This window comes from Salmo salar, chromosome ssa15, assembly GCF_905237065.1.
Source record: "Salmo salar chromosome ssa15, Ssal_v3.1, whole genome shotgun sequence".
NCBI classification, from domain to species: domain Eukaryota; kingdom Metazoa; phylum Chordata; class Actinopteri; order Salmoniformes; family Salmonidae; genus Salmo; species Salmo salar.
Genome location: NC_059456.1, coordinates 63,834,711 through 63,862,580, shown reverse-complemented (window position 1 = coordinate 63,862,580; position 27,870 = coordinate 63,834,711). Strand labels below are relative to the sequence as shown.

At 43.8% G+C, this 27,870-nt stretch overlaps 1 protein-coding gene across 6 annotated transcripts in view; it reads left to right on the top strand.

Moving 5' to 3' along the window:
• Positions 1-27,870, top strand: part of LOC106571893 (protein bicaudal D homolog 2) — a 74,606-nt gene that overhangs the window by 7,732 nt on the left and 39,004 nt on the right. For 5 of the 6 annotated variants that reach the window (XR_006759223.1, XM_014145432.2, XM_014145430.2 and 2 more), the window contains exon 2: positions 12,352-12,444. The exons of the other annotated variant lie outside the window; for it this stretch is intronic. Coding sequence is in view for 4 of the 5 variants with exons in the window: in XM_014145432.2 (XP_014000907.1) it covers positions 12,352-12,444 (93 nt within the window). In the remaining variant the exon portion in view is untranslated. The remainder of the gene's footprint in view (positions 1-12,351; positions 12,445-27,870) is intronic. 6 annotated transcript variants of the gene reach the window in all.

Here is a 27,870-nt window from a genome sequence, read left to right as displayed (position 1 = left end):
TCATGGGAAAATCAAAAGAAATCAGCCAAGACCTAAGAAAAAAATTGTAGACCTCCACAAGTCTGGTTCATCATTTGGAGCAATTTCCAAATGCCTGAAGGTACCACGTTCATCTGTACAAACAATAGTACGCAAGTATAAACACCATGGGACCACGCAGCCGTCATAGCGCTCAGGAAGGAGACTCGTTCTGTCTCCTAGAGAGGAATGTACTTTGGTGCGAAAAGTGCAAATCAATCCCAGAACAACAGCAAAGAATCTTGTGAAGATGCTGGAGGAAACAGGTTCGAAAGTATCTATATCCACAGTAAAACGAGTCCTTTATCGACATAACCTGAAAGGCCACTCAGCAAGGAAGAAGCCACTGCTCCAAAACAGCCATAATAAAGCCAGACTACGGTTTGCAACTGCATATGGGGACAAAGATCGTACTTTTTGGAGAAATGACCTCTGGGCTGATGAAACAGAAATAGAACTGTTTGGCCATAATGACCACGATGTTTGGAGGAAAAAGGGGGAGGCTTGCAAGCCGAAGAACACCATCCCAACTGTGAAGCATGGGGTGGCAGCATCATGTTGTGGGGGTGCTTTTGCTGCAGGAGGGACTGGTGCACTTCACAAAATAGATGGCATCATGAGGACGGAAAATGATGCGGATATATTGAAGCAACATCTCAAGACATCAGTCAGGAAGTTAAAGCTTGGTCGCAAATGGGTCTTCCAAATGGACAATGACCCCAAGGATACTACCATAGTTGTGGCAAGATGGCTTAAGCACAACAAAGTCAAGGTATTGGAGTGACCATCACAAAGCCCTGACCTCAATCCTACAGAAAATGTGTGGTCAGAACTGAAAAAGCATGTGCGAGCAAAGGAGGCCTAGAAACCTGACTCAGTTACACCAGCTTTTGTCAGGAGGAAGGGGCCATAATTCACTGAACTTATTGTGGGAAGCTTGTGGTAGACTACCCGAAACGTTTGACCCAAGTTAAACAATGCTACCAATGCTACCAAATACTTATTGGCTAAATGTAAACTTCTGACCCACTGGGAATGTGATGAAAGAAATAAAAGCTGAAATAAATAATTCTCTCTACTATTATTCTGACATTTCACATTCTTATATTAAAGTGGTGATCCTAACTGACCTAAGACCGGGAATTTTTACTAGGATTAAATGTCAGGAGTTTAAATGTATTTGGCTAAGGTGTATGTAAACTTCCGACTTCAACTGTATATTTAAACACAAGATTAAATCAAGAATAGTCTGATGGGTGACAATATTAGCATATCACTTGTGAATGATATATTATCACTTGTGAATTATGCCCAGTTTAAAGCAAGAAGCAATGCCCTTTTTTTTGTAACATTTTCAAATCATAGTTGCACACCTCATGTAGCCTAGCCCATAGGCCTATATGTTTTGATAAGGTTTGTATCACAACGAAAGTGGCCAAATAACTTCTTAAAATTTAAGCACATTACTCTGCTTTACAAGGGGTGTAGAGTCTAACTGGGATACATAAGCAGCGTGTGAATTTCAAGTTTGGGGAAGGTACTTTTCACCATAAAAAAGCACCTTTATAATAAAAGCATTACATGCATTATCGCATTTGCGGTCACTTTTGATAGTATTATTTTCCGCTAATGGAACATTTGTGCTTATATCCTACTGCTGCGTGCGCATTGTTATCAAGTACTTCTCAAATTGTGAATGAGAGACTGATAAAGTGTGTACAGGTCGGCAAAGAAATTAATAAAAAAAATAAAAGTCATCATTAGAGTCGCATCATGCAGCCTTACAATGTATTAAAAATCAAAACATATAGCCCGACGTTTGTAGAACAACTAAAGTTACATAAATAACTCTAAATTAAGAATATAGGAGGACCTGTTTCTTTGTTAACGCTCAACACAGAATAGCCGCATGTGCACACTCCATTAGAAATCATTTGGAGAAAATATCCTTTCTATTTTATTCAGCTTTGTTCAATTGTATTCTTCATACTATAAAATAATATAAAATAATGTCACGGAATTCTAAGCAAATTCTGTATTCTAAATGAAATAGTGTACCCAACAGCCATTTGGCATAGCCAGATCAGGACCTAACATAAGGACAACTCAGAGTATGCTGTTCTGTTCTTCTGAAATAGACTACATTTTCTTCATATCATGTTTCTTTAGACCTGTCTAAAATAAGTAATGGATTTATTGTGAAGGTGTAGGTTATATTACATGGATTTATTAGACTTTTAAAATGTAGATGTTCCAAAGGTCCACATCAGTGGCTTGTGTTGAAGCCAGGAGATGCTAAATGTGTTTGTTAATTACCGGTCAATTACCGTGAAACCGTCAGTTATTTGCTTGACAATCACAGGCTGACAAAATTCCGTGAACGTCACAGCCCTATCTATTAGATGCCTTTTAAAAATAGGATGACACAGTACATTTGCTCCCTTGTAAGGGAAGAGATGTCCTAAAGTCATCCTCAGTTTGATTGTTGTTGTCCCACGGTTGGATTGGGCTCTAGTAGGGGGGTGTTTGTCTGGGGTGTTTGCCCCAATATGGCGCTCTAATAGTGGGGTTGGTCAGTGATTGGCAGGGCCTCCCTCCCTGGAGCCACCAGACCATGAGTGGTTGATATGGATGCTTCTCTAAACTATGTACTTTGGGATCCCCACACCCCCTCCCCATATTGTTTTAGAGGGTATTTTAACCGTTCTTTTCATATCTGGCGGCCCTGTGCTGGACACCCGCTCCGCAATTAAGGGATAATCTTTTCTAAATGGCACTAAATAAAGTCCCAAATCCTCTCCCTTCTTGGTCTAAGAGGATGAATCCCAGCCGCTGTGCTCAGGGCTTATGGATGTCTGGGAGCAAGGCCAGGACCCGGCGACACTCAGCCCAGGGAAAAGAGTGCCTGCCTGGTTGCTGCTGCCCTGGCGCTTCCCTGCCTGGTGCTCTACCGGCACTTGTTCCCTTCTAGCCTACTCCACTGTCTGTATGTCTCCACTGGGTCTGTCCTGCTACTCTGGTGTCCCATGGAATGGGCCAGCTGGGATTAATGTGGACACCTGCTCATCGAACCTCTCATTCCAAAATCATGGGCATTGATATGGAGTTGGCCCCCCTTTGCTGCTATAACAGCCTCCACTCTTCTGGGAAGGCTTTCCACTAGATGTTGAAACATTGCTGTGGGGACTTGCTTCCATTCAGCCACAAGAGCATTAGTGAGGTTGGGCACTGATGTTGGGCGATTAGGCCTGGCTCGCAGTCGGCGTTCCAATTCATCCCAAATGTGTTCAATGGGGTTGAGGTCAGAGCTCTGTGCACACCAGTCAAGTTCTTCCACAATGATCTCTATAAACCATTTCTGTATGGACCACGCTTTGTGCACGGAGGCATTGTAATGCTGAAACAGGAAAGGGCCTTCCCCAAACTGTTGCCACAAAGTTGGAACCACAGAATTGTCTAGAATGGCATTGTATGCTGTAGCGTTAAGATTTCCCTTCACTGGAACTAAGGGGCCTATTCCGAACTATGAAAAATATCCCCAGACCATTATTCCTCCTCCACCAGTTACAGTTGGCACTATGCATTGTGGCAGGTAGCGTTCTCCTGGCATCTGCCAAACCCAGATTAGTCCAGATGGTGAAGCTTGATTCATCCCTCCAGAGAATGCGTTTCCACTGCTCCAGAGTCCAATGGCGTCGAGCTTTATACCACTCCAGCCAGCGCTTGGCATTGCGCATGGTGATCTTAGGCTTGTGTGCGGCTGCTCGGCCATGGAAACCCATTTCATGAAGCTCCAGACGAACAGCTCTTGTGCTGACGTTGCTTCCAGAGGCATTTTGGAACTCGGTAGTGAGTGTTACGTGCTTCAGCACGCAGCGGTCCCATTCTGTGAGCTTGTGTGGCCTACCACTTCCCGGCTGAGCCATTGTTGCTCCTAGACGTTTCCACTTCACAATAACAGCACTTACAGTTGACCGGGGCATTTCTAGCAGGGCAGACATTTGATGAACTGACTTGTTGGAAATGTTGCATCTTTTGACGGTGCCATGTTGATAGTCACTGAGCTCTTCAGTAAGGCCATTCTACTGCTAATGTTTGTCTATAGAGATTGCATGGCTGTGTGCTTGATTTTATACATCTTTCAGCAACGGGTGTGGCTGAAATGGCCAAATCCACTAATTTGAAGGGCTGTCCACATACTTTTGTATATATAGTGTACTTCAGGGACGAGTTCCACTCTAGATTTGTGTAACTTGAGTCAGAGGTTCATGTTAAGGGAGGCCCTTGTGAATCTGGTGTAACTACAGTCATTTGGACCGAGTGACCATATGGTGGCTTGGATTGTACAAACAAAAAGATCCCAATCTCACCCAAATTTGAATAAGACCAACTTCTGTTAAAGCTTAATAACTTTAAGGGCTTTTGTTTCTTCCCTCAATGATGGATGAAAGATCAGCAGGCTGTATTCATCACAGATCAAGCATATGTTTGGGTGTTTAAGTCTGAGGTACTGTACAGTGAAGGGCTTTGGGTTGTTTGTTGGCTGTATTGAAACAGGAGCTGCGGGTTAGTGAAGCAGTCCACAGGGCCAAGGTGGCTGGGTGGTGTAGGAGGGGAAGCAGCTGTGTTTGTTTCCCTTCAGTTATGAGGTTTGGTGTGGGTGGGTCTCTGGTTGGGAGAGGGTTAGACAGGGAAGCTGGTGAACTGTTGTGACTTTGGGAGACAGCAGGCATGACATCAGCAAGGGCAAAGGTTTTGAATTTCGGGTGCTTGGTATGTCTCTCTTAGCTTTCCAGGGTAGCTGTCTGTTCGATAACCTCTCTGGCCCTATAGTGCAACACACATGCTGGACGCCATGTGGAGATGGACTGCCCCTTTACCATTGTATGCAGGATGATGTCATCATTGACTGCAATGGGGAGGTTTCTCGCCACGTCAGATCAGAGATCAAGCGGCTTACCTGTGTCTCGTCACGATCCCTCTCACTGGCCAACTCTCGCTGACCCTTGTCCTCAGTCCTGTCAGACTTGGTGTCGTAGAAGTTCAGTTTTTTTCTTTACTCACTTCAGCCACCGTTTCTAAACATATGCCCAGTTGAGACTGCTACTTCTCTCGATGCCGCCCTAGAGTGGGTTAATTCCCGACCTGCATCTAGCCTATCTAGTGCAGTATGAACCTCAGATTAGAGCGTGGGCCATATTAGCTGTATTCAGCTTTCGGAGGGCGTTAGCCTGAAGATAACAGCAATTTGGAGTTATAAAATAAAATACCATTTTATTAGTCACATGCGCTGAATACAACAGGTGTAGACCTTGCAGTGAAATGCTTATTTACGAGCACCTAACCAACAGTGCAGTTAAAAAATATATGGATAAGAATAAGAAATAAAAGTAACAAGTAATTAAAGAACAGCAGTAAAATAAAGTGGTGATCCTAACTGACCTAAAACAAGGAATTTTTACTGGGATTAAATGTCAGGAATTGTGAAAAAATTAGTTTTTAGCACCACATGGCCAGGTCTCTGACCTCCTCCCTATAAGCTGTTTCGTCGTAGTCGGTGATCAGGCCTACCACTGTTGTGTCATCGCACCCCTGAGGGGCCCCGTCTGGCCCTGCGGCCTTGTGAATGTTGACCTCTTTAATGGTCTTACTCACATCGGCTGCGGAGAGCGTGATCACACAGTCTTCTGGAACAGCTGCTGCTCTAATGCATGTTTCATTGTTATTTTCCTCGAAGCGAGCATAGAAGTAGTATAGCTCGTCTGGTAGGCTCGTGTCACTGGGCAGCTCTCGGCTGTGCTTCCCTTTGTAGTCTGTAATGGTTTGCAAGCCCTGCCACATCCGATGAGCGTCAGAGCTCGATGTAGTACGATTCGATCTTATTCCTGTATTGATGCTTTGCCTGTTTGATGGTTCGTCGGAGGGCATAGTGGGATTTCTTATAAGCTTCCGAGGTTAGAGTCCCACTCCTTGAAAGCGGCAGGTCTAGCCTTTAGCTCAGTGCGGATGTTAGCTGTAATCCATGGCTTCTGGTTTGGGTATGTACGTACGGTCACTGTGGGGACGACGTCATCCATGCACTTATTGATGAAGCCAATGACTGATGTGGTGTACTCCTCAATGCCATCGCAGGATTCCCAGAACATATTCCAGTCTGTGCTAGCAAAACAGTCCTGTAGCTTAGCATCTGCTTCATCTGACCACTTTTTCAATTATCTAATCACTGGTGCTTCCTGCTTTCATTTTTGCTTGTAAGCAGGAATCAGGAGGATAGAATTATGGTCAGATTTGACAAATGGAGGGCGAGGGAGAGCTTTGTATGCGTCTCTGTGTGTGACGTAAAGGTGGTCCTGAGTTTTTTTTTTTCTCCTCTGGTTGCACATTTAACATGCTGATAGAAATTTGGTAATACGGATTTAAGTTGCTCTGCATTAATGTCCCCGGCTACTAGGAGCGCTGCCTCTGGGTGAGAGCGTTTTCTTGTTTGCTTATGGCAAAATACAGTTTATTCAATGCTGTCTTACTGCCAGCCAGAGTCTGTGGTGGTATGTAAACAGCTACGAAAAATACAGATTAAAACTCTCTAGGTAGATAGTGTGGTCTACAGCTTATCATGAGATACTTTACTTAGATATCGTGCACCAGCTGTTATTTACAAAAATACATTGTACATAATACATACATACATACATAAATACATCCTCACCCACCCGGAGTACCCTTGGGATTCAGGAGGGCACAAAGACCCAAAATTGTGTGTGTGTGTGTGTGTGGGGAATAGTGATTACTTGTTTGGACATTAGATTGAGGCAGCTCTGAATTAATTAATCCAGTCACAGTGCATTAAGAGTAGCAGTACGGTGGCCCAGCAGGGTCATTTTTCCACTTCTGTTTGTGGAGCACTATAGCCAGATCAGTCTATAAGTAGAGGATGAGGTCATCATCGCTGGACTGAGGTCCTCTGTCACGACTCCAACAGAAGAGCTCTGGTCTCTATGTGTACGGCTGACATTGTCCTGCCTCCTCCACTCATCACCTTCATTAATCCCTCAACACAAATCACCCAATGTTTTTGCGCTAGCACTACACTGCTGATTCAAATAATCAAAGCTCGATGATGAGTTGGTGATTTGAATCAGCTGTTTAGTGCTAGGGCAAAAAGCAAAACGTGCATCCAGGTGGGGACCCCAGGACCGAGCTTGGGAAACCCTGATTTAGTAGACGCTCTTATCCAGAGCGACATACAGTAGTGAGTGCATACATTTTCATACTTTTTCGTACTGGTGCCCGTCAGAATCGAAACCAGAACTCTGGCGTTGCAAGCACCATGCTCTGCCAACTGAGCCACACAGGAGTCCTGGGTCCACTCCTTCCCCTCTCCTCCTCCTCTCCTCCTCCCTATCCTGTTATTCTTTATTTCTCCGTCATCACATTCAGTCCATTTCTCAACTAGCTGATTAGGCTAGACGTTTTGTCTTCACCACAGAATGTATTCTTCAGCACATTTTGTATCCAACTGGTGTTTCTTAATTTTCTCTCTGTAATGTGTCCTATATCACAATGATTGTGCTGATGATTATTATTACACATATTCTGAGAGAGAAAGGCTAGTTCGTCCACAGGATGTTGGTGGCACCTTAATTGGGGAGAAGGGGCTCGTGGTAATGGCTGGAGCGGAATCAAATAGATCAAACACATGGTTTCCATGTGTTTGATGCCCTTCAATTTGCTCCATTCCAGACATTATTATCAGCCATCCTCAACTTAACAGCCTCCACTGAGTTAGTCCCATGACTTTCACTGGTTTTCGGCTAGACACTGGGTACTTTTAGATTCACTTACCGATACATACGATCTGCACTATACTGCACTATACTAACTCACTGAATTAAGTAACCCAGGTCACTTGGTTATGTAGTGATTCTGTTCTCCACCTTGTGAAGAGTAAATGCCTATCAGTGCTTTGGCTGGTTATGTGATACTGTTTCTCCAAACGCGTGTGTTATATAAACGTGTGTGTTATATAAACGTGTGTGTTGTATAAATGTGTGTTTTGACTCCCGCCTGCATTGTTCCTTTTATTAGAGTGTGTGGATTAACTCTATCATCGGATCCCCCTCAAACTCTGTTTATGCTCTCTGCCAAGTGCTCCAGGCAACTTGAGATACAGTAGTTTAGTTTACACCCACACACCCTAACCGATACAGGGAAACAGATAGCCTTACACCCTACCACACTCCTACACTCTTGTTGTGAGCAACACTATACCTTCCCTCTCCCTGTTCTGTGATTTTAGACCTTTAACACATGATTTAGGATCATGTCCGTACTTCAGAGCCAAACAACAAGACATGTTTCTTGCCCCCAGCCATCCTCAGAAGTTAAGGGCAGAAAGGTAAGGCCATACCGCAAGGGCAGCTCTAGACTCTCAAGGGTATTATAGTCATCTCACCCCTGCTTGGCCTTCTCACTCCTAACCAATGCCATCTTGAATCTGACTCCCAGGCTGCCCCCTCTCCCACAGCAAGCTCCCTAATGCTCTCCACAGCTCCTTCCCTCTATTGAATTACAGTCCAGCGCTGTATCCTGTTTACCGCAACACAGCCCTAGCTGGGTATTAATAGGAGGCCGGAAGCAGCTGAAATATGGCTCTATGGACCAGACCGGACGTCTTTGAGAGAATAGGAGAGACGGAGCAGAAGCAAAGAATTCATTAAAAGCCACCCACCTTTATGTTTTCAAGACTGAAGATGGGTGTTTGTGGAAGAAATGTGTTTGTTTCTTCTCAGTGGGGTATTTCCTGCTCTGGCTATCGCCAAGGAAATGGAGGATACCCACCCCTCTGAGCTGACGCTCTGACACTGATTCTGTGACATGGAGAGTTGGACCAGTGTCATTATAAGCATTCACTAAGCTCTTCTAATCTAACACACATGTACGCGCTCTAGTGAATATGTGTGAATGCGATACTGACTTGGCTATTACACTTGCGCTCAGTGCAATATTTTCTTTAAACTGCATTGTTGGTTAAGGGCTTGTAAGTAAGCATTTCACTGTAAGGTGAAACCTGTTGTATTCGGCGCATGTGACACCTGGTATATTACCTGTTGTATTCGTGTATTACCTGTTGTATTCGGCGCATGTGACACCTGGTATATTACCTGTTGTATTCGTGTATTACCTGTTGTATTCGGCGCATGTGACACCTGGTATATTACCTGTTGTATTCGTGTATTACCTGTTGTATTCGGCGCATGTGACACCTGGTATATTACCTGTTGTATTCGTGTATTACCTGTTGTATTCGGCGCATGTGACACCTGGTATATTACCTGTTGTATTCGTGTATTACCTGTTGTATTCGGCGCATGTGACACCTGGTATATTACCTGTTGTATTCGTGTATTACCTGTTGTATTCGGCGCATGTGACACCTGGTATATTACCTGTTGTATTCGTGTATTACCTGTTGTATTCGGCGCATGTGACACCTGGTATATTACCTGTTGTATTCGGCGCATGTGACAAATACAATTGGATTTGATTTGAGATGTGACCTGCCTCCCCCCTGAGCCTCTCCCCTAGAAGAACACCCTCAGGGCGTATTGGGGAAGAATTGGCCCCGAGGGTGTATGAGAGAACCCCTTGGGGTACGGGAGTGTGCCCAAAAACAAAAGAGGAGCGCAGGCCGCAGGGGGAGGGGATAGAGTTACCATACACAAATTAGCATAATACAGAGCGCAGGAATAAGGATTTTATGGCATAAGTAGACAGATGGTGGATGCCTTGACCCCCCCCCCCCCACACACACACACACACATGAACACACAGGCATGACCAGCCTCACCCCTATCTTCAATCGAGGGTCTCCGACACAGGAAGGTGTCCGACTCGGTGGTCCACCCATCCATCCATTTTACACTGTAGTCTGCAGCTGACTATTTGCTTTGCCATGTAGAAGACCTCGGGTGCAGTGGGAGTATAGTGTATCAAGGTAGGTCCAAGGTCTGCCTTCAGGAGCTTTTTGATTGCTTTGTGGTCTGATGGTAGAGTCTAGAGGAAATAGTCAACAGATATTATCGTTCCCTGTTGAAATGTGTTTTGACACCCTCCTCTTCAGCTCCGCTATAATTGTCAGCCGTGTCCACTTGTGATTATCATGAAGTGGCCTCTCCTCTCCACTCCTCTTGTCTATATTAATTTTACCACAGGGGTTGATTTAGAGCCTCTCATCATGAAGTAGCCTAGATTTAATAGATCCCCTCTCTACTCTGTCTCTGGAGTCCCACCACACTACCACACCCAGTTCCACCGGGCCACCCTCTCATTCCAGGCTCTCGCCCGGGGCTTCTGTTAACATGACCATTATCATCATGACAGGTCCCCCCACCCACCCGCGCCATCCCTCTCCCCTGCCTCCCCAGGCCCTCAGTGAAAGTAGGCCAGTGGGTCTGGGCCCCTTCTCACTCTCCTTATGCCACCCCCTTTCTCCCAAATTAAACTCTTCTCTATGCCTTGGTGGCTCACACACTAGTAGAGTTGGTGCTGGGTGGATGTGGAGGAGAGCGGACCCTAGTCAGGGAACCCCAGTGGACCACTGCTATATGGGCTATTGTATGTCAGGCATGGATGGGGAGGGCGGGGTGGTGGTAAAAAATGGGTGGAGCGTTGGGGGGGTAGATCAAGAACGATCACAGCAAGGGACTTGTAGACCGTGGAGGGGGATGGCAGTGGGGTTGGAGGGGGGAAGGATTGTGTGTTTTGGAAATGAGGGAAGGTAGGGGGAGATTGTAATTGGCTGTGTGCCAGTCTCTCAGGGGTCTTTGAGAAATTGGACTAAGAGATGGAGAGAGGGCAGGGCCCGATGCCAGACTTTCCTGTGGGAACAAGGACGCTGTCTTTTAGGTGTGAGGAGAATAGAGGAGAGCAAAACCCTGCTCGGTCCCATCAGTAGCCTTCTTAATGAGTTTAGAGAGCCACAACTCAAAGGGGAAGTGCTTAACCATTGTTAGGCTGTGTTATGAGGGATATGTGGCCTGCATTTGCACTGTATTTCTCTCCCAAGTATTTCAGTGCATTGTGTATGTTAGAGTTAGAGCATATTAATGGAGGAGGCCTAATGCTAAGATATCGATCGTTTGTCAAAAAGTCAATGCAATTCTTGGATGTGAAGTGTCTGAAAGGCCAAATAGTGTGGTGCATATGGAACCTAGCCTTTTGTCATTGTAATGCAGAATGGAAAATGCATATGACAGTGTCTGTCTGTCTATGTGACATATTGGGTCTCATATGGCATCCATGTCCCTCTTGACCTGAGACTTAACCCCACTGGGAGAGAGGGCAGAGTGACACACACACACAGTGACACACACGCACACACACAGTGGCACACACACTGTGACACACATGCAAACACAGTGACACACACATACAGAGAGAGAGAGAGACTGTAATTACAGCTAGTGGGAAAGGGGTCATTATTCTCCATCCGGAGTAGGGGGCTAGCCCAAGAGACTGGGTTGGTTAGGGTGGGTGGGTTAGCAGAGAGGGAATTGGAGTGAGCGGTGGATGGGTGTGGATTCGAGGTTAAAGGTTTTGGGTTGTAAGAGGGTAGAGGGAGATAAGGAAGGAGTTTGGAATGAGGGATGGACCGGGTGAGTGAATAGAGTCGTTTTACGAGTTGGGGATCCACAGGAAGGAGGCAAATCTGCTATATATCGGTCACAATCACTTCTCCCTCCCTCACCCTCACCCCCACCTCCTTCCTCACTTCCTGATTGATTAGACATGTCTGAGTAGTGATATGAGACTGTGCTGATTTAGGAGAGTGCATTACGGTCTCATATACAATATTCATCTAGTGTAAGATAATGACTCAGATTAAATGACAGCTGGTTTTATGAATTGGAATGATATTAAAATGAGCTGAGTGATATGCTGCTTTCCAAGACTGTGCTAAGTACCAGCTAAACCCCCTTCTCTACAAGCCTGACCGGAACTATGGAAGAGGAAAACAAATTGATTAAGGTCTGGGAGTTACTCCCCCTTCCCTGACCTTGGCTTTGGCAAGGGAATCCAATCACGTTTGTTTGTGTTTGTGTGTGTGTGTGTGTGACATAAGAAAGAATGAGTCGGAGGGGATGACTTAATACACAGAGGAGAGTTCATTCACTTCATGGATGTAGAACTGTTAATCATCATGACACTGTCACAGAGACAGTACAGACCCAAACAAATATTTAAAACTCTCTCTCTCTCTCTCTCTCTCTCTCTCTCTCTCTCTCTCTCTCTCTCTCTCTCTCTCTTTCTCTCTCGGTCTTTCTCTGGCGATAGGGCAGCAGTGCTCTGAAACAGCCATCTGTGTCAGAGTGTCCCCTCTGCCAGCCCCCTCTGCCCGCCCCTGGTTCTGTCACAGTAATTGGCATGGTAACCATAACGACGGCTGTTCCCCTCGGGCGTGGGCGTGTGGATCAATGAAATATGGCCCAGACAGACAAATCTCCCTCTGTTTAATAGCGGGGAGCGGTTAGAGCAATGGACGCACGGCCCGGCACCAGATAAGTCTGTCTTTGCATTGCAAATCACAGAGAGACTAAGTCCTGACTAAGCCTGCGCTGCACTGAGCGTCTGTGATATGAGTAATGATATCAACGCCAGACACAATCACTGATAGGGGAACCTGATGTATGGTCCATATTGGACCTTTAGGATCAGTGCTCTCCCTTTAGAGAGTTCCCTTTCCTCATGGTTGATAGTAGATTCAGCAGCCAAACAATAGACTGCATAAGCAACCTCTAGAGGTCAGTCCCTTACAGCTGCTCTCCTTATTTTCTATAGACTGCTGCTTATAAACATCCTCTATATATACAGATGGTTCCTTACTATTCAATAGACTGGATTAAAACCAATACTACAAAATACAATTGGTCCCTCCCTTACTATTCAATAGACTGCAATGAAGGCATTTTTTAATTTTAGGGGGTAGATCAGCTTTAATATTGCAGATTGTAGCTTCCATCAGTGTAATTGTCTGCATCATTTCCAATCCCCCATATCTTTTTTTTGTAAATATATACAGTACCAGTCAAAAGTTTGGACACACCTACTCATTCAAGGGTTTTTACTATTTTGACTATTTTCTACATTATAGAATAATAGTGAAGACATCAAAACTATGGAATAACACATATGGAATCATGTAGTAACCAAATAAAGATATACATACATATATGTTTTAAACATATTTTCCTTTATTATTTTCCACTAACCCTACCACTCCTCCCCTAATTGGAGTAAACTAATGAACAACAACACGTAGGCTTCTACTTCCAGCTTATACATACTATATACATTTTACAGACACAATCTATTTTACAATAGTTATATTTTGTTTGTTTTTATTCCTTCCTCAACCTCTCCCATCTATTTCTGATGTCCATCCAGTTTGATTTCTATTTGCCATATATTTTTAACTGTGCTGTTTCACAAAGGTTCTGAACATATACACATTTTATGGACACAGTATATTTTACATTAGTTATCTTGTTGTTATTAGTCCCACCCTTCAGCTCCATTCAACCCCTCCCATCTATCTCTATTTGCCATACATTTTTCAACTGTGCTGGGATGTTTAACAAAAGTTCTAAACCTTTGTATTCTCATAGTTTCTACAGATTGTAAATTAAAGATAAATATTTTTGTTATAAGTATTATTATGTTATTGATCGATTGACTATGAATTTTCAAATCACCCAGTAGTGCTATTTCCAGAGTTAGCTCCAGGTAAATGTTGCAATTCTTCAGCCGTTCCTCGATCTGTAACCAAAAACAAGCTACATATGCACAGTACCAAAATAAATGATCTAATGACTAATGACAAAATCTTTAGAGCTGGGAAGGTTGTATCCCCCATATTTATAACGTTCTGGCGTTATATTGCGTATCAGTTCATAAACTATGTGCATGGAATCAGTACATCAAAAACATCTTATCAACTGTTTTGCAGTCTCTATGGCACAGCTGTCAATTTTTTGGTCCTTAAAGGAAACTGGTATACTTTTTTATTTATCACAATTTTCTTTAACCTATTTTGGTCTTTAATGCAAGGCCGACAGACAAGTTCCTTACTTTTTCTCCCTTCCTCTTCCATTTTTAAATCAAATCAAATTTTTCACATACACATGGTTAGCAGATGTTAATGCGAGTGTAGCAAAATGCTTGTGCTTCTAGTTCCGACAGTGCAGTAATATCTAACAAGTAATCTAACAATCCCCAACGACTACCTAATACACAAAAATCTAAAGGGGTGAATGAGAGTATGTACATGTAAGTATATGGATGAGCGATGGCCGAGCGGCTTAGGCAAGGTACAATAGATGGTATAAATACAGTATATACATGTGATATGAGTAATGTAAGATATGTAAACATTATAAATAAAATACAGTATATACATGTGATATGATAAATGTAAGATATGTAAACATTATTAAAGTGGCATTATTTATAGTTGCATTGTATAAAGTGACTAGTGATCCATTTATTAAAGTGGCCAGTGATTGGGTCTCAATGTAGGCAGCAGCCTCTCTGAGTTATTGATTGCTGTTTAGCAGTCTGATGGCCTTGATACACATGTACTGACCTCGCCTTCTGGATGGAAGATGTGTGAACAGGCAGTGGCTCGGGTGGTTGATGTCCTTGATGATCTTTTTGGCCTTCCTGTGACATTGGGTGCTGTAGGTGTCATGGAGGGCAGGTAGTTTTCCACCGGTGATGTGTTGTGCAGACCGCACCACCCTCTGGAGAGCCTTGCGGTTGAGGGTGGTGCAGTTGCCGTACCAGGCGGTGATACAGCCCGACAGGATGCTTTCGATTGTGCATCTGTAAAAGTTTGTCAGGGTTTTGGGTGACAAGCCAAATTTCTTCAGCCTCCAGAGGTTGAAGAGGTGCTGTTGCGCCTTCTTCACCACACTGTCTCTGTGGGTGGACCATTTCAGTTTGTCTGTGATGTGTACGCCGAGGAACTTAAAACTTTCCACCCTCTCCACTACTGTCCTGTCGATGTGGTTAGGGGGGTGCTCCCTCTGCTGTTTCCTGAAGTCCATGATCATCTCCTTTGTTTTGTTGACATTGAGTGAGAGGTTGTTTTCCTGACACCACACTCCGAGTGCCCTCACCTTCTCCCTGTAGGCTGTCTCGTCGTTGTTGGTAATCAAGCCCACTACTGTTGTGTCGTCTGCAAACTTGATGATTGAGTTGGAGGTGTGCATGGCCACGCAGTCGTTGGTGAACAGGGAGTACAGGAGGAGGCTGAGCACGCACCCTTGTGGGGCCCCAGTGTTGAGGGTAAGCGAAGTGGAGATGTTGTTTACTACCATCACCACCTGGGGGCGGCCCGTCAGAAAGTCCAGGACCCAATTGCACAGGGCGGGGTTAGCGGGCCACAATGGTGGCACTGTTAGCGGGCCGCAACGGTGGCACTGTATTATCCTCAAAGCGGGCAAAGAAAGTGTTTAGTTTGTTTGGAAGCATGAAGTCGTCCGTGACATGGCTGGTTTTCTTTTTGTAGTCCGTGATTTCCTGTAGACCCTGCCACATACGTCTCGTGTTTGAGCCGTTTAATTGCTACTCCACCTTGTCCCTGTACTGGCATTTCGCTTCTTTGATTGCCTTGCAGAGGGAATAACTACACTGTTTATATTCAGTCATATTCCCAGACCTTTTTCCATGGTTAAATGCAGTGGATCGCGCTTTCAGTTTTGCACGAATGCCACCATCCATCCACGGTTTCTGGTTAGGGTAGGTTTTAATAGTCACAGTGGGTACAACATCTTCAATGCACTTCTTTATAAATGCACTCACCGAGGCAGCGTATAGGTCCATGTTGTTCTCTGAGGCTGACATGAACATATTCCAGTCTGCGTAATCAAACGAATCTTGAAGCGTGGCTTCCAATTGGTCTGACCAGTGTTGAATGGTTCTCATCACTGGTACATCCTGTTTGAGTTTCTGCCATTAGACGGTAGGAGAAAGATGGTGTCGTGGTAGGATTTCTCGAAGGGCGGGGGAGGGCTTTGTGCATCGCGGAAGTTAGAGAAGCAGTGGTCGAGGATACTGCCCATGCGCGTAGCGCAATCAATATGCTGGTAGAATTTAGGTAGCCTTGTTCTCAAATTTGCTTTGTTAAAATCCCCAGCTACAGTAAATGCAGCCTCAGGATATATGGTTTCCAGTTTGCATATAGTCCAGTGAAGTTCCTTGATGGCCGTCTTGGTGTCTGCTTGAGGGGGAATGTACACCTGTGACTATAACTGACGATAATTCTCTTGGAAGGTAATATGGCCGGCATTTGATTGTAAGGAATTGTAGGTGGGATGAGAAGTAGGACTTGAGTTCCTGTATGTTGTTATGATTACACCATGAGCTGTTAATCATCAAGGATACACCCCCGCCCTTCCTCTTCCCAGAGTGGTGTATATCTCTGTCGGTGCGATGCATGGAGAAGCCCGGTGGCTGAACCGATTTCGACAACGTATCCCGAGAGAGCTTTGTTTCTGTGAAACAGAGAATGTTACAATCTCTGATGTTTCTCTGGAAGGCAACCCTTGCTCGAATTTCGTCTACCTTGTTGTCAAGAGACTGGACATTGGCTAGTAGTATACTCGAGAGCGGTGGGCAATGTGCACGTCTACGGAGCCTGACCAGGTGGCCGCTTCGTCTGCCCCTTCTGCGGCACCGTTGTTTTGGGTCGACTACTGAAATTAGATCCATTGTCCTGGGTGGTGGTCCAAACAGAGGATCCGCTTCGGGAAAGTCGTATTCCTGGTCGTAATGTTGGTAAGTTGACGTTGCTCTTATATCCAATAGTTCTTCCCGGCTGTATGTAATAAGACTTAAGATTTCCTGGGGTAACAATGTAAGAAATAATACATAAAAAAACAAATACTGCATAGTTTCCTAAGAGCTCAAAGCGAGGCAACCATCTCTGTCGGCGTCATCATGCTATCAACACTGTAAAACATTTTTGCGGCAATGCTGCAATTAGTTGGTTGTAATTTTGGGTAGAGCAGGCATTTCCATGTATGTTTGTTAGCTGTATGTGTGACATAACTCCACCAGTCCTATTTATGATATCATTTACAAAGATTATACATTTTGTAAACATTTAATTGAATTTTTTTATTTTTATCAATTAGTATATTTGAGTTTAACCACAAAAAACTGAAATTGCAACCAACTTTCTATGACTTGTTATAAAAATAGTGATATTTTGGAGATTATTTCATTTTCAAATAACCAAAAGTGAGAGGTTGTAATCAGAATTAATGTGGCATGTAAGGCATTGTTAGTTTAACCTGCCCGTTCCATATTTGTCTGTTGAGACTGGGGGAAATAAACTAAGAAAATTGCTCTGAGAAATCCGGTTCTCTCCTTTGAGTTGCGAAACAGCACCCGGGCAGAATAACAGCTTTTTTTGTGGGGAGGGAGAAATAGCACAAATATTTTTCTCTCCCTCTGAGTTTTAACCTCCAGTGTTCTTCCTATGTAAATAAACCACCAACTCAGTTCAGATCCAAACCGTTCAGAAAACTACCTTACCTCGTAACCGCACATATTTCTGTTATTTTGTATAAATGTTAAATATGGAACATGGTTTATTTAGGGCAAGTGTACATTTCACTCTGGCCTGGAATCATAATGGCTATACTACCTACATAAAACATTCCATATCGTGTAATAGGCCCTAACTGCTAAAAACCACCCACAGATAACACCTCTTTATATAAAAAAAGAGAAAGTGTTTGAGTGCAAAGCTCGGTGGATTAATGCCACATCAGGGGTAGATAATGACTGCTTTTACCCTGTAATAACACAGTACTACTGACACACTGAGCCCCAGACAGATACAGACACAGTCTCTCTCTTTCTGTGTAGTCTAATAACAGTGCACGGTTATGGGTCCTCCCACAACAGGTGTTTCAGTAAACTTCCAAATTATACATTCAACATTTCTTCTTGTGTTGGAGATCTGTAAAATAGAATGTGTTGTTCCCAGCCTACTAACCTGCTAAAATAAGGATTCAAGATTGCATGATAGCTAACACAGCTGCCATGATAGCTAACACAGCTGCCATGATAGCTAACACAGCTGACGTGATAGCTAACACAGCTACTAGCAGTACATTCAAGGAATAAAAAAGGAAGCCCTATGATTCTCTTCAATCCCATCTGACGATGGCACTAATCATATTTGAAGTGGATAGCCTGATAGCCACAGTAGTCTATTCCCCGTGTTGAGAGGAGACATCACAGCACAGGAGGTTGGTGGCACCTTAATTGGGGTGGACGGGCTCGTGGTAATGGCTGGAGTGGAATCAAATCAAATCAAATTTTATTTGTCACATGTGCCGAATACAACAGGTGTAGGTAGACCTTACAGTGAAATACATACTTACAAGCCCTTAACCAACAATGCAGTTTTAGGACTTTTTTTTTAAGTAACAAATAATTAATGAACAACAGTAAAATAACAATAGCAAGGCTATATACAGGGGGTACCGGTACAGAGTCAATGTGTGAGGGCACCGGTTATTCGAGGTAATTGAGGTAATATGTACATGTATGTAGAGTTATTAAAGTGACTATGCATAGATAATAACAGAGTAGCAGCAGCAAATAGTCTGGGTAGCCATTTGATTAGATGTTCAGGAGTCTTATGGCTTGGGGGTAGAAGCTGTTTAGAAGCCTCTTGGACCTAGACTTGGCGCTCCGGTACAGCTTGCCGTGCGGTAGCAGAGAGAACAGTCTATGACTAGGGTGGCAGGAGTCTTTGGCAATTTTTAGGGCCTTCCTCTGGCACCACCTGGTATAGAGGTCCTGGATGGCAGGAAGCTTGGCCCCAGTGATGTACTGGGACGTACGCACTACCCTCTGTATGCCTTGCGGTCGGAGGCCGAGCAGTTGCCATACCAGGCAGTGATAAAACCAGTCAGGATGCTCTCGATGGTGCATCTGTAGAACCTTTTGAGGATCTGAGGACCCTTGCCAAATCTTTCAGTCTCCTGAGGGGGAATAGGTTTTGTCGTGCCCTCTTCACGACTGTCTTGGTGTGCTTGGACCATGTTAGTTGGTTGGAAATGTGGACACCAAGGATCTTGAAGCTCTGAACCTGCTCCACTGCACCCCCTGCTCCACTACAGCCCCGTTCGGTCCTCCTTTTCCTGAAGTCCACAATCATCTCCTTTGTCTTGATCACGTTGAGGGAGAGGTTGTTGTCCTGGCACCCCATGGCCAGGTCTCTGACCTCCTCCCTATAGGCTGTCTGGTCATTGTCGGTGATCAGGCCTACAACTGTTGTGTCATCAGGCAAACTTAATGATGGTGTTGGAGTGTGATGGTATCAAATACATCCAACACATGGTTTCCTGGTGTTTAATACCATTCCATTCGCTCTGTTCCAGCCATTATTATGAGCTGTCCTCCCCTCAGCAGCCTCCTTTGCATCATAGATATACACGGTAGGCTGATGTTTTTCTGTCAGCCGTGTAAAGGGCTTCCTAAATCGGAATAGCAGGGCATTCTAGCGCGGAGACGTTGCAGAGAGGTGTGTGGGTGTGTTTGTGTTAAGGGGGGTTCTCATTTCTGCAACCTCTCTGGCGTTCTCCATCTAGCATTACCCTCCTGCCCTAGAGCTGTACTCTCTCGGGCCTAGTAGTTGTTTCTTAGGGGTTGAAGTTTAGATTCAAGCCCTCAAGTCTTTCAAAAGTTTAGTCTCATGCTGAGCAGAGGAAAACACAAAAACACTCTGATCCCCAACCAGAAAAAACTATATTCTGCTGAGCTATTTTCCTATTGTGTGTCTGTGAGTTTCATTTTGTGTGTGTTTGCAAGTTGTCTAACCTCTCACACACTGCTCCCTAGTCTCTTTGGTGTAGTATTCCTTCCCTTCAGTGTGTGTGCTGCTAGCAGCTTTCAAAACCTCAGCAGCAGTGAGAAGTCTGAACACACTCCTCTCTCTGGAGGCATGGGGCACCAGGTGCTGCAGTACACCTGACTGGAGGGCAAATAGGAAAAATGAAAATGCGCAATAGCTTGTTTGTTGTGTGTGTGTGTGTGTGTGTGTGTGTGTGTGTGTGTGTGTGTGTGTGTGTGTGTGTGTGTGTGTGTGTGTGTGTGTGTGTGTGTGTGTGTGTGTGTGTGTGTGTGTGTGTGTGTGTGTGTGTGAAAAAGTCCAGTGGCTCTGTTCTGTGCAGGGAATCAATATGGCTTTCTGCTAGACAAAAGCTAATTTCTTTACCTCCGTTTCCCTAACTTTCTTCTTTCTTCCCTCTCGCCCCACCTCTTTCTTTCTTTCCTTTCTTTTTTTATCCCCCTTGCTTCTCTGTTCCTTCCCTCCCTCTCTCACCCTGCTCCCCTCTCGCTCTCTGAAATTATGATTCTCATTCTGAAATAGTTCCATGTAATGAAGGGCCTAGTCGTTAATCAGATCATCATCTTTTATCTCCCGTTAGATGACTCATGTCTGGATCTGCTGAGGGTTGGAGGGAAAATACAGCATGTCACTTGGGTTCTATCTGTTGAATGTACATGTAGAACAGACCCATTTGTCACGGTAACATAGCCCAGATCAAATTTTCATGTGTGACATGATGAGAGCCTACTGTAGGTGTTCCGTGATTAGGGAGATGAGGTTTGAACTATAGGGAAAGAAACAGTGTTAACACTGATGTAAGGAATCCACTTTTCACATCTCTCTCTCTTTCACTCATTCTCTCTCTCTCTCTCTCTCTCTCTCTCTCTCTCTCTCTCTCTCTCTCTGTAGAAGAGGTGAAGAGGCTCATTCAGAGAGGGGTGTCACTCATTAACACTGTGCCATTGGCTTTGAGATCACTGTGGCACATCAACCGCCAGTGCCACTGTTCTCTAGGTAAATGATTAGCAGAGGCAAACATACACATGTGAAGGGCTTGACATTCCTCACGAAGGCTATGTAGATGTAGATAAGGGAAAAACCGGGTCAGCGTTTTTGTCGTTTAGAAATTGAAATGTCCTCAGATGCTGTTATAGGGAGTAAGTGGATGTGAGTGAACCTCCAGTGCTAGGTCAGTGTGTGTCTGTCCGCCCGTGTCCATGTGCGTGTCCACATTATGAAGAGCACACTGGGAGATACCCATAATTGTAAGCATTTGATAATGGCCGCTAAATATAGAAACTGCACACATACCCCAAAGCTCTGTGAGAGGTAGAGAAACAAACTGCACTGTCTGTGCAGTGGCCCGTGAATAAGAGGTGGAGAGAGAGGGAGGTAGAGAGAAGGAGGGAGAATGTTTCTGTTTACTGCAGAAGGTTCTCTCGCGCCATGTGTGGTGCGATTCACAAGTCAGGAATAACCATTGAGTTTTTTTCTTTTTTCGAACCTCCCCTGCTCGGACGACATTCAAAGCACTGAAACACTGAACAGTCGTCACTGAGCTGAGGCACTGCAGAGGCATGCAGGGTCAAGGTACTGATTATCATCAGCTGTATGACTGCCTGTCTGGGTAACCATTACAGGCCTCTCTTATAATATGACACGACTGCTTCTGCATGCCAGAGCTGGGAGTGTGGTGTGAGTTTGAATGGTTCTGTATTGGTAATGGTATAATCTACAGAGAGTGTTGTGGTTTTAAGAAAGTGTGTGTATTTAGCCTTCAGTTAAATGTTTAACTGTGAGTCAGTGTTTTTGTTTCCATAGTCATTGTAGACCTAGTTGAAGTTCATAGTATGTTTATCTTTAAAACTGTGTGGTGCTCATCCAAAGGTCTCTGCCGTCTCTCTCACGTTTCTGGGCTGTAATGCGGGTGGTGGTGGCGGCCTTGTGGGTGTGTTGTGTGGTATTACATTACATTACATTACATTTAAGTCATTTAGCAGACGCTCTTATCCAGAGCGACTTACAAATTGGTGCATTCACCTTATGATATCCAGTGGAACAACCACTTTACAATAGTACATCTATATCTTTTTTTTGGGGGGGGGGTTAGAAGGATTACTATATCCTATCCCAGGTATTCCTTAAAGAGGTGGGGTTTCAGGTGTCTACGGAAGGTGGTGATTGACTCCGCTGTCCTGGCGTCGTGAGGGAGCTTGTTCTACCATTGGGGTGCCAGAGCAGCGAACAGTTTTGACTGGGCTGAGCGGGAACTGTGCTTCCTCAGAGGTAGGGGGGCCAGCAGGACAGAGGTGGATGAACGCAGTGCCCTTGTTTGGGTGTAGGGCCTGATCAGAGCCTGAAGGTATGGAGGTGCCGTTCCCTTCACAGCTCCGTAGGCAATCACCATGGTCTTGTAGCGGATGCCCAGTGAGCGTGCCCAATCCTGTCCTATCTGAAACAGCCAGGGTGCATACCATTCTTTTAGCTATCAGAATCTGGCACAGAGATACTATCACATTGAACAGTCTTTGGTTTGTTGTTGAGCTTGTGAAGCCCATGCAATTTCTGTGTTATTTCCTGCAGTATTGCAGTTTGTTTGTGTTGCGTGTGCTGACTGGCTAGTCTCCATATCAGTATGCTACTCACATCCATCCCTTCCAATTCAAGATTGCAATGCAGGGGCCAGATAACCCCTCTCTCTGGTCATTAGCTACCTCACTGTGTGTCGTGTGACATTACGAAAAGTGCAGCGCTCTACTGTCTGGTTCCAAACAAAGACTTTGGCCTTTTCTCTGCCTTTCCCTGTCTCTGTCTTTTTCTTCTCTCTCTCTCCCGCTGTTTTTCATTCAGGGCCATTTTGTTTTCTGTTTATTTGTGATGGAAAATGGGGGGATAGCAGTGTGGGGTTAAAATTGAGTTTAAGGGGTCAGATCATCACAAGGTCAGAGATTGGAGGAAGCTGATCCAAATCCAAATGGGATTGATCATGATAGAATGGGCTCTAACAGGGTTTGGTCCTGAGGCAATGTTATGTCACTTATCTCCCTCACTAGCTTTAAGCACCAGCTGTCAGAGCAGCTCACAGATTACTGCACCTGTACATAGCCCATCTATAATTTAGCCCAAACAACTACCTCTTCCCCTACTGTATTTATTTATTTTGCTCCTTTGCACCCCATTATTTCTATTTCTACTTTGTACTTTCTTCCACTGCAAATCTACCATTCCAGTGTTTTACTTGCTATATTGTATTTACTTTGCCACCATGGCCTTTTTTGCCTTTACCTCCCTTATCTCACCTCATTTGCTCACTTTGTATATAGACTTATTTTTCTACTGTATTATTGACTGTAGGTTTGTTTTACTCCATGTGTAACTCTGTGTTGTTGTATGTGTCAAACTGCTTTGCTTTATCTTGGCCAGGTCGCAATTGTAAATGAGAACTTGTTCTCAACTTGCCTACCTGGTTAAATAAAGGTGAAATAAAATAAAATAAAAATAAAAAATGTTAAACTACTATCTGGCATCGATTAGTTCACCATAGGCCTTTCTCAGTGGACCGCAGTAGTGTACACACACACACACACACACACACACACACACACACACACACACACACACACACACACACACACACACACACACACACACACACACACACACACACACACACACCAAGAAGCAGAGAACGGAGAAGATTGGGCTTAGCTTCTGCTAGTTTGATCTTCTGCTTCGGAAGGTCTTGCTGGATCTCTGGAGGATCTCTCCCCTCGTTTACCCACAGGGTTGGCCCTGCTCAAACCCCTCTAACAAGACGCCTGCTTCTCTCGCATCGGAACATGAGGGGGAAAAAATAGAATATCTCATGCGGCTGGGGTTTAGTTTGGCATCACAGGCTCAGCTTCTTAAGGTTGAAGATAACAGGTTTAGAGGAATGTGGTGTGTGAGTGGGTGGCTGGATGGGGGATTTAATTTTATTTTACCTTTATTTAACTAGGCAAGTCAGAACAAATTCTTATTTTCAATGACGCCCTAGGAACAGTGGGTTAACTGCCTTGTTCAGGGGCAGAACGACAGATTTGTACCTTGTCAGCTCGATGATGGTTGTTGGAGTAGAAGAACAAGGTTGAACTCTTTGACCTGACCCTCCCTTGAACCTTACTCTAACCTGCTCTCTGAGCTGATGTATAGCTTTAAGCAGGTGGACTTTGACCAGGAGCTGTCTAGGATCATATAACAGATTTGACTGACATACACGCTAGCTCCTTTTCAGTCCTGATAGGCCTTGTCCTCTAATCAGTGACCTTTGAACCCTAACACTCTGTGGTGTTTGTATTGTCAGATTACAGGGGAATAACTATTATCAGGACACGTTCTTAATACGGACACTGAGGGCTATTCACACTCTGGTGTCTTAAGGATCCACCCCTTTTTTTTTTTTAAATATTCGCCTGAAATGACATACTCAAATCTAACTGCCTGTGGCTCGGGCCCTGAAGCAAGGATATGCATATTCCTGGTACCATTTGAAAGGAAACACTTTGAAGTTCATGGAAATGTGAAAGGAATGTAGGAGAATCTACCCCAATAGATCTGGTAAGAGATAATACAAAGAAAAAAATCAACGTTCTTTTGTATTTTTTTGTACCATCATCTTTGAAATGCAAGAGAAAGGCCATAATGTATTATTCCAGCCCAGGTGCAATATACATCTTGGCCACTAGGTGGCAGCAGTGTATGAGCAACGTTTTAGACTGATCCAGTGAACCATTGCATTTCTGTTCAAAATTTTGTGTCAAGACTGCCCAAATATGCCTAATTTTGTTTATTAATAACTTTTTATGTTCAAAATTGTGCACTCTCCTCAAACAATAGCGTGGTATTCTTTTACTGTAATCGCTACTGTAAATTGGACAGTGCAGTTAGATTAACAAGAATTTAAGCTTTCTGCCAATATCAGATATGTCTATGTCCTGGGAAATTTTCTTGTTACTTACAACCTCATGCTAATCTCATTAGCCTATGTTAGCTCAACCGTCCCATGAAAGGGACACCGATCCCGAAGAAGTTTTTAAGTCCCTTAGTTCTGTTCGTTTTGACTGGTGTGAACACTATCTGCACTTGGAAGCCCACTAAACAATGCACCATGGTTCGCTCAGAACGGGCGGTCTTGGTCCGGTTCAGTTCGTACCATGGTGCGGTTCGCTGCAGGTGAGAACGCAGTCCGAACCAAACACAGTCATGCCTTATTATTGGTTGTTTGATGAAATGCATGCAGCATCATAACTTGAGATCTCTGAAAAACATTCTGTGGGTAGCAGCAGCATTTATGAGCTCATCCGATGCAGATTATGGGAGACGGAGGCTATACCGTGGATAGACTATTCACGTCGCAGTTAGAGCAGCTATTGAGCTGTATCCTCCCGCATGTTGTGGAAGACCAGAGCGAAAGTAATATAAAGATTGGGACACACAACTGATGCTTCATGTTAATCATACATGGATTTAACGTGAACATTTTTGTCCAATAATGACTTCATGTACACATGATTTTGTTAAGGAATTTTTGTTTGTTTAGCATTTGGCAACCGGGGGGGAAAAAAACTGATTCGAACTACAGATTAAAACTACAGTACCAGTCAAAAGTGTGGACCCACCTACTCATTCAAGGGTTTTTCTTTATTTTTACTATTTTCTACATTGTATAATAATAGTGAAGACAACAAAACTATGAAATAACACATATGGAATCATGTAGTAACCAAAAAAGTGTTTAACAAATCAATCTATTTTATATTTGATATTCTTCAAAGTAGCCACCCTTTGCCTTGATGACAGCTTCGCAAACTCGTGGCATGTGTGGGAACTCCTTCAAGACTGTTGGAAAAGCATTCCAGGAGGAACCTGGTTGAGAGAATGCCAAGAGTGTGCAACGACATTATAAAATCCATGTACACAAACAACAAGTGTGTAATTCAATTTGGCAAAACACAAAATGAGGTGGAAACTGAGCTGCACTTCCTAACCTCTTGCCAAATGTATGACCATATTATGTCATTGTTGTCGTTTTAAATAAGAATTTGTTCTTAACTGACTTGCCTAGTTAAATAAAGGTTACATTTAAAATTACCACAAAACAAATACACAAACCCACAAAGAATTTTGGTAAACTCCCATATCTATTGGGTGAAATACCAGTGTGCCATCACAGCAGCAAGATTTGTGATCTCTTGCCACAAGAAAAGGGCAACCAGTGAAAAACAAACACCATTGTAAATATAACCTATATTTATGTTTATTTATTTTCCCTTTCGTACTTCAACTATTTGCACATCATTACAACACTCTATAGATACTGTACATTATATGACATTTGAAATATCTTTATTATTTTGGAATTTTTGGAAGTGTAATGTTTAAAGTTAATATTTTATTGTTTATTTCACTTTTGTTTATTATTTATTTAACTTGCTTTGGCAATGTAAACATACATTTCCCATGCCAATAAAGCCCTCAAATTGAATTGAATTGAACAATTGAGAGAGCGAGAGAGAGAAGCAGACAGAGAGAGAAAGACCAGAGATGACACAACATCAACCCCCTCCCCAGAACATCACAAGATGATGAAGCTAACTGTGATGATGTGCTTTACTGTCTGCCTTGGGGCCTATAGGGATCAGAACCCAGCAGGAAGTCTGGTTAGATCCATCCCATAATATATGGGCTCATTTGGAATCAGACCCTGTTGGCTTCATAGGGCCAAATCTCCAGTGGGTTCTGTCTTCTCCCATTCCCTTTCAACATGCTAGAGCTTGTAGCTCGTTTCTGCGTTACCACAAATATCCGACTGATTCATTCTCTTAAAGTCAGCTGTCACCTTCCTTACATACATATAGTTGAAGTCGGGAGTTTACATACACCTTAGCCAAATACATTAAACTCAGTTTTTCACAATTCCTGACATTTAATCCTAGAAAATATTCCCTGTTTTAGGTCAGTTAGGATCACCACTTTATTTTAAGAATGTGAAATGTCAGAATAATAGTAGAGAGAATTATTTATTTCAGCTTTTATTTCTTTCATCACATTCCCAGTGGGTCAGAAGTTTACATACACTCAATTAGTATTTGATAGCATTGCCTTTAAATTGCTTAACTTGGGTCAAACGTTTCAGGTAGCCTTCCACAAGCTTCCCACAATAAGTTGGATGAATTTTGTCCCATTCCTCATGACAGAGCTGGTGTAACTGAGTCAGGTTTTTAGGCCTCCTTGCTCGCACGGGCTTTTTCAGTTTTGGCCACAAATTTTCTATAGGATTGAGGTCAGGGCTTTGTGATGGCCACTCCAATACCTTGACTTTTTTTGTCCTTAAGCCATTTTGGCACAACTTTGGAAGTATGCTTGGGGTCATTGTCCATTTGGAAGACCCATTTGTGACCAAGCTTTAACTTCCTGATGTCTTGAGATGTTTCTTAAATATATCCACAGAATTTTCCATCCTCATGATGCCATCTATTTTGTGAAGTGCACCAGTCCCTCCTGCAACAAAGTACCCCCACAACATGATGTTGCCACCCCCGTGCTTCACGGTTGGGATGGTGTTCTTCGGGTTGCAAACCTCCCCCTTTTTCCTCCAAACATAACGATGATCATTATGGCCAAACAGTTCTATTTTTGTTTCATCAGACCAGAGGACATTTCTCCAAAAAGTACGATCTTTGTCCCCATGTGCAGTTGCAAACTGTAGTCTGGCTTTTTTATGGCGGTTTTGGAGCAGTGGCTTCTTCCTTGCTGAGTGGCCTTTCAGGTTATGTCGATATAGGACTCGTTTTACTGTGGATATAGATACTTTTGTACCTGTTTCCTCCAGCATCTTCACAAGGTCCTTTGCTGTTGTTCTGGGATTGATTTGCACTTTTTTCACCAAAGTACATTCATCT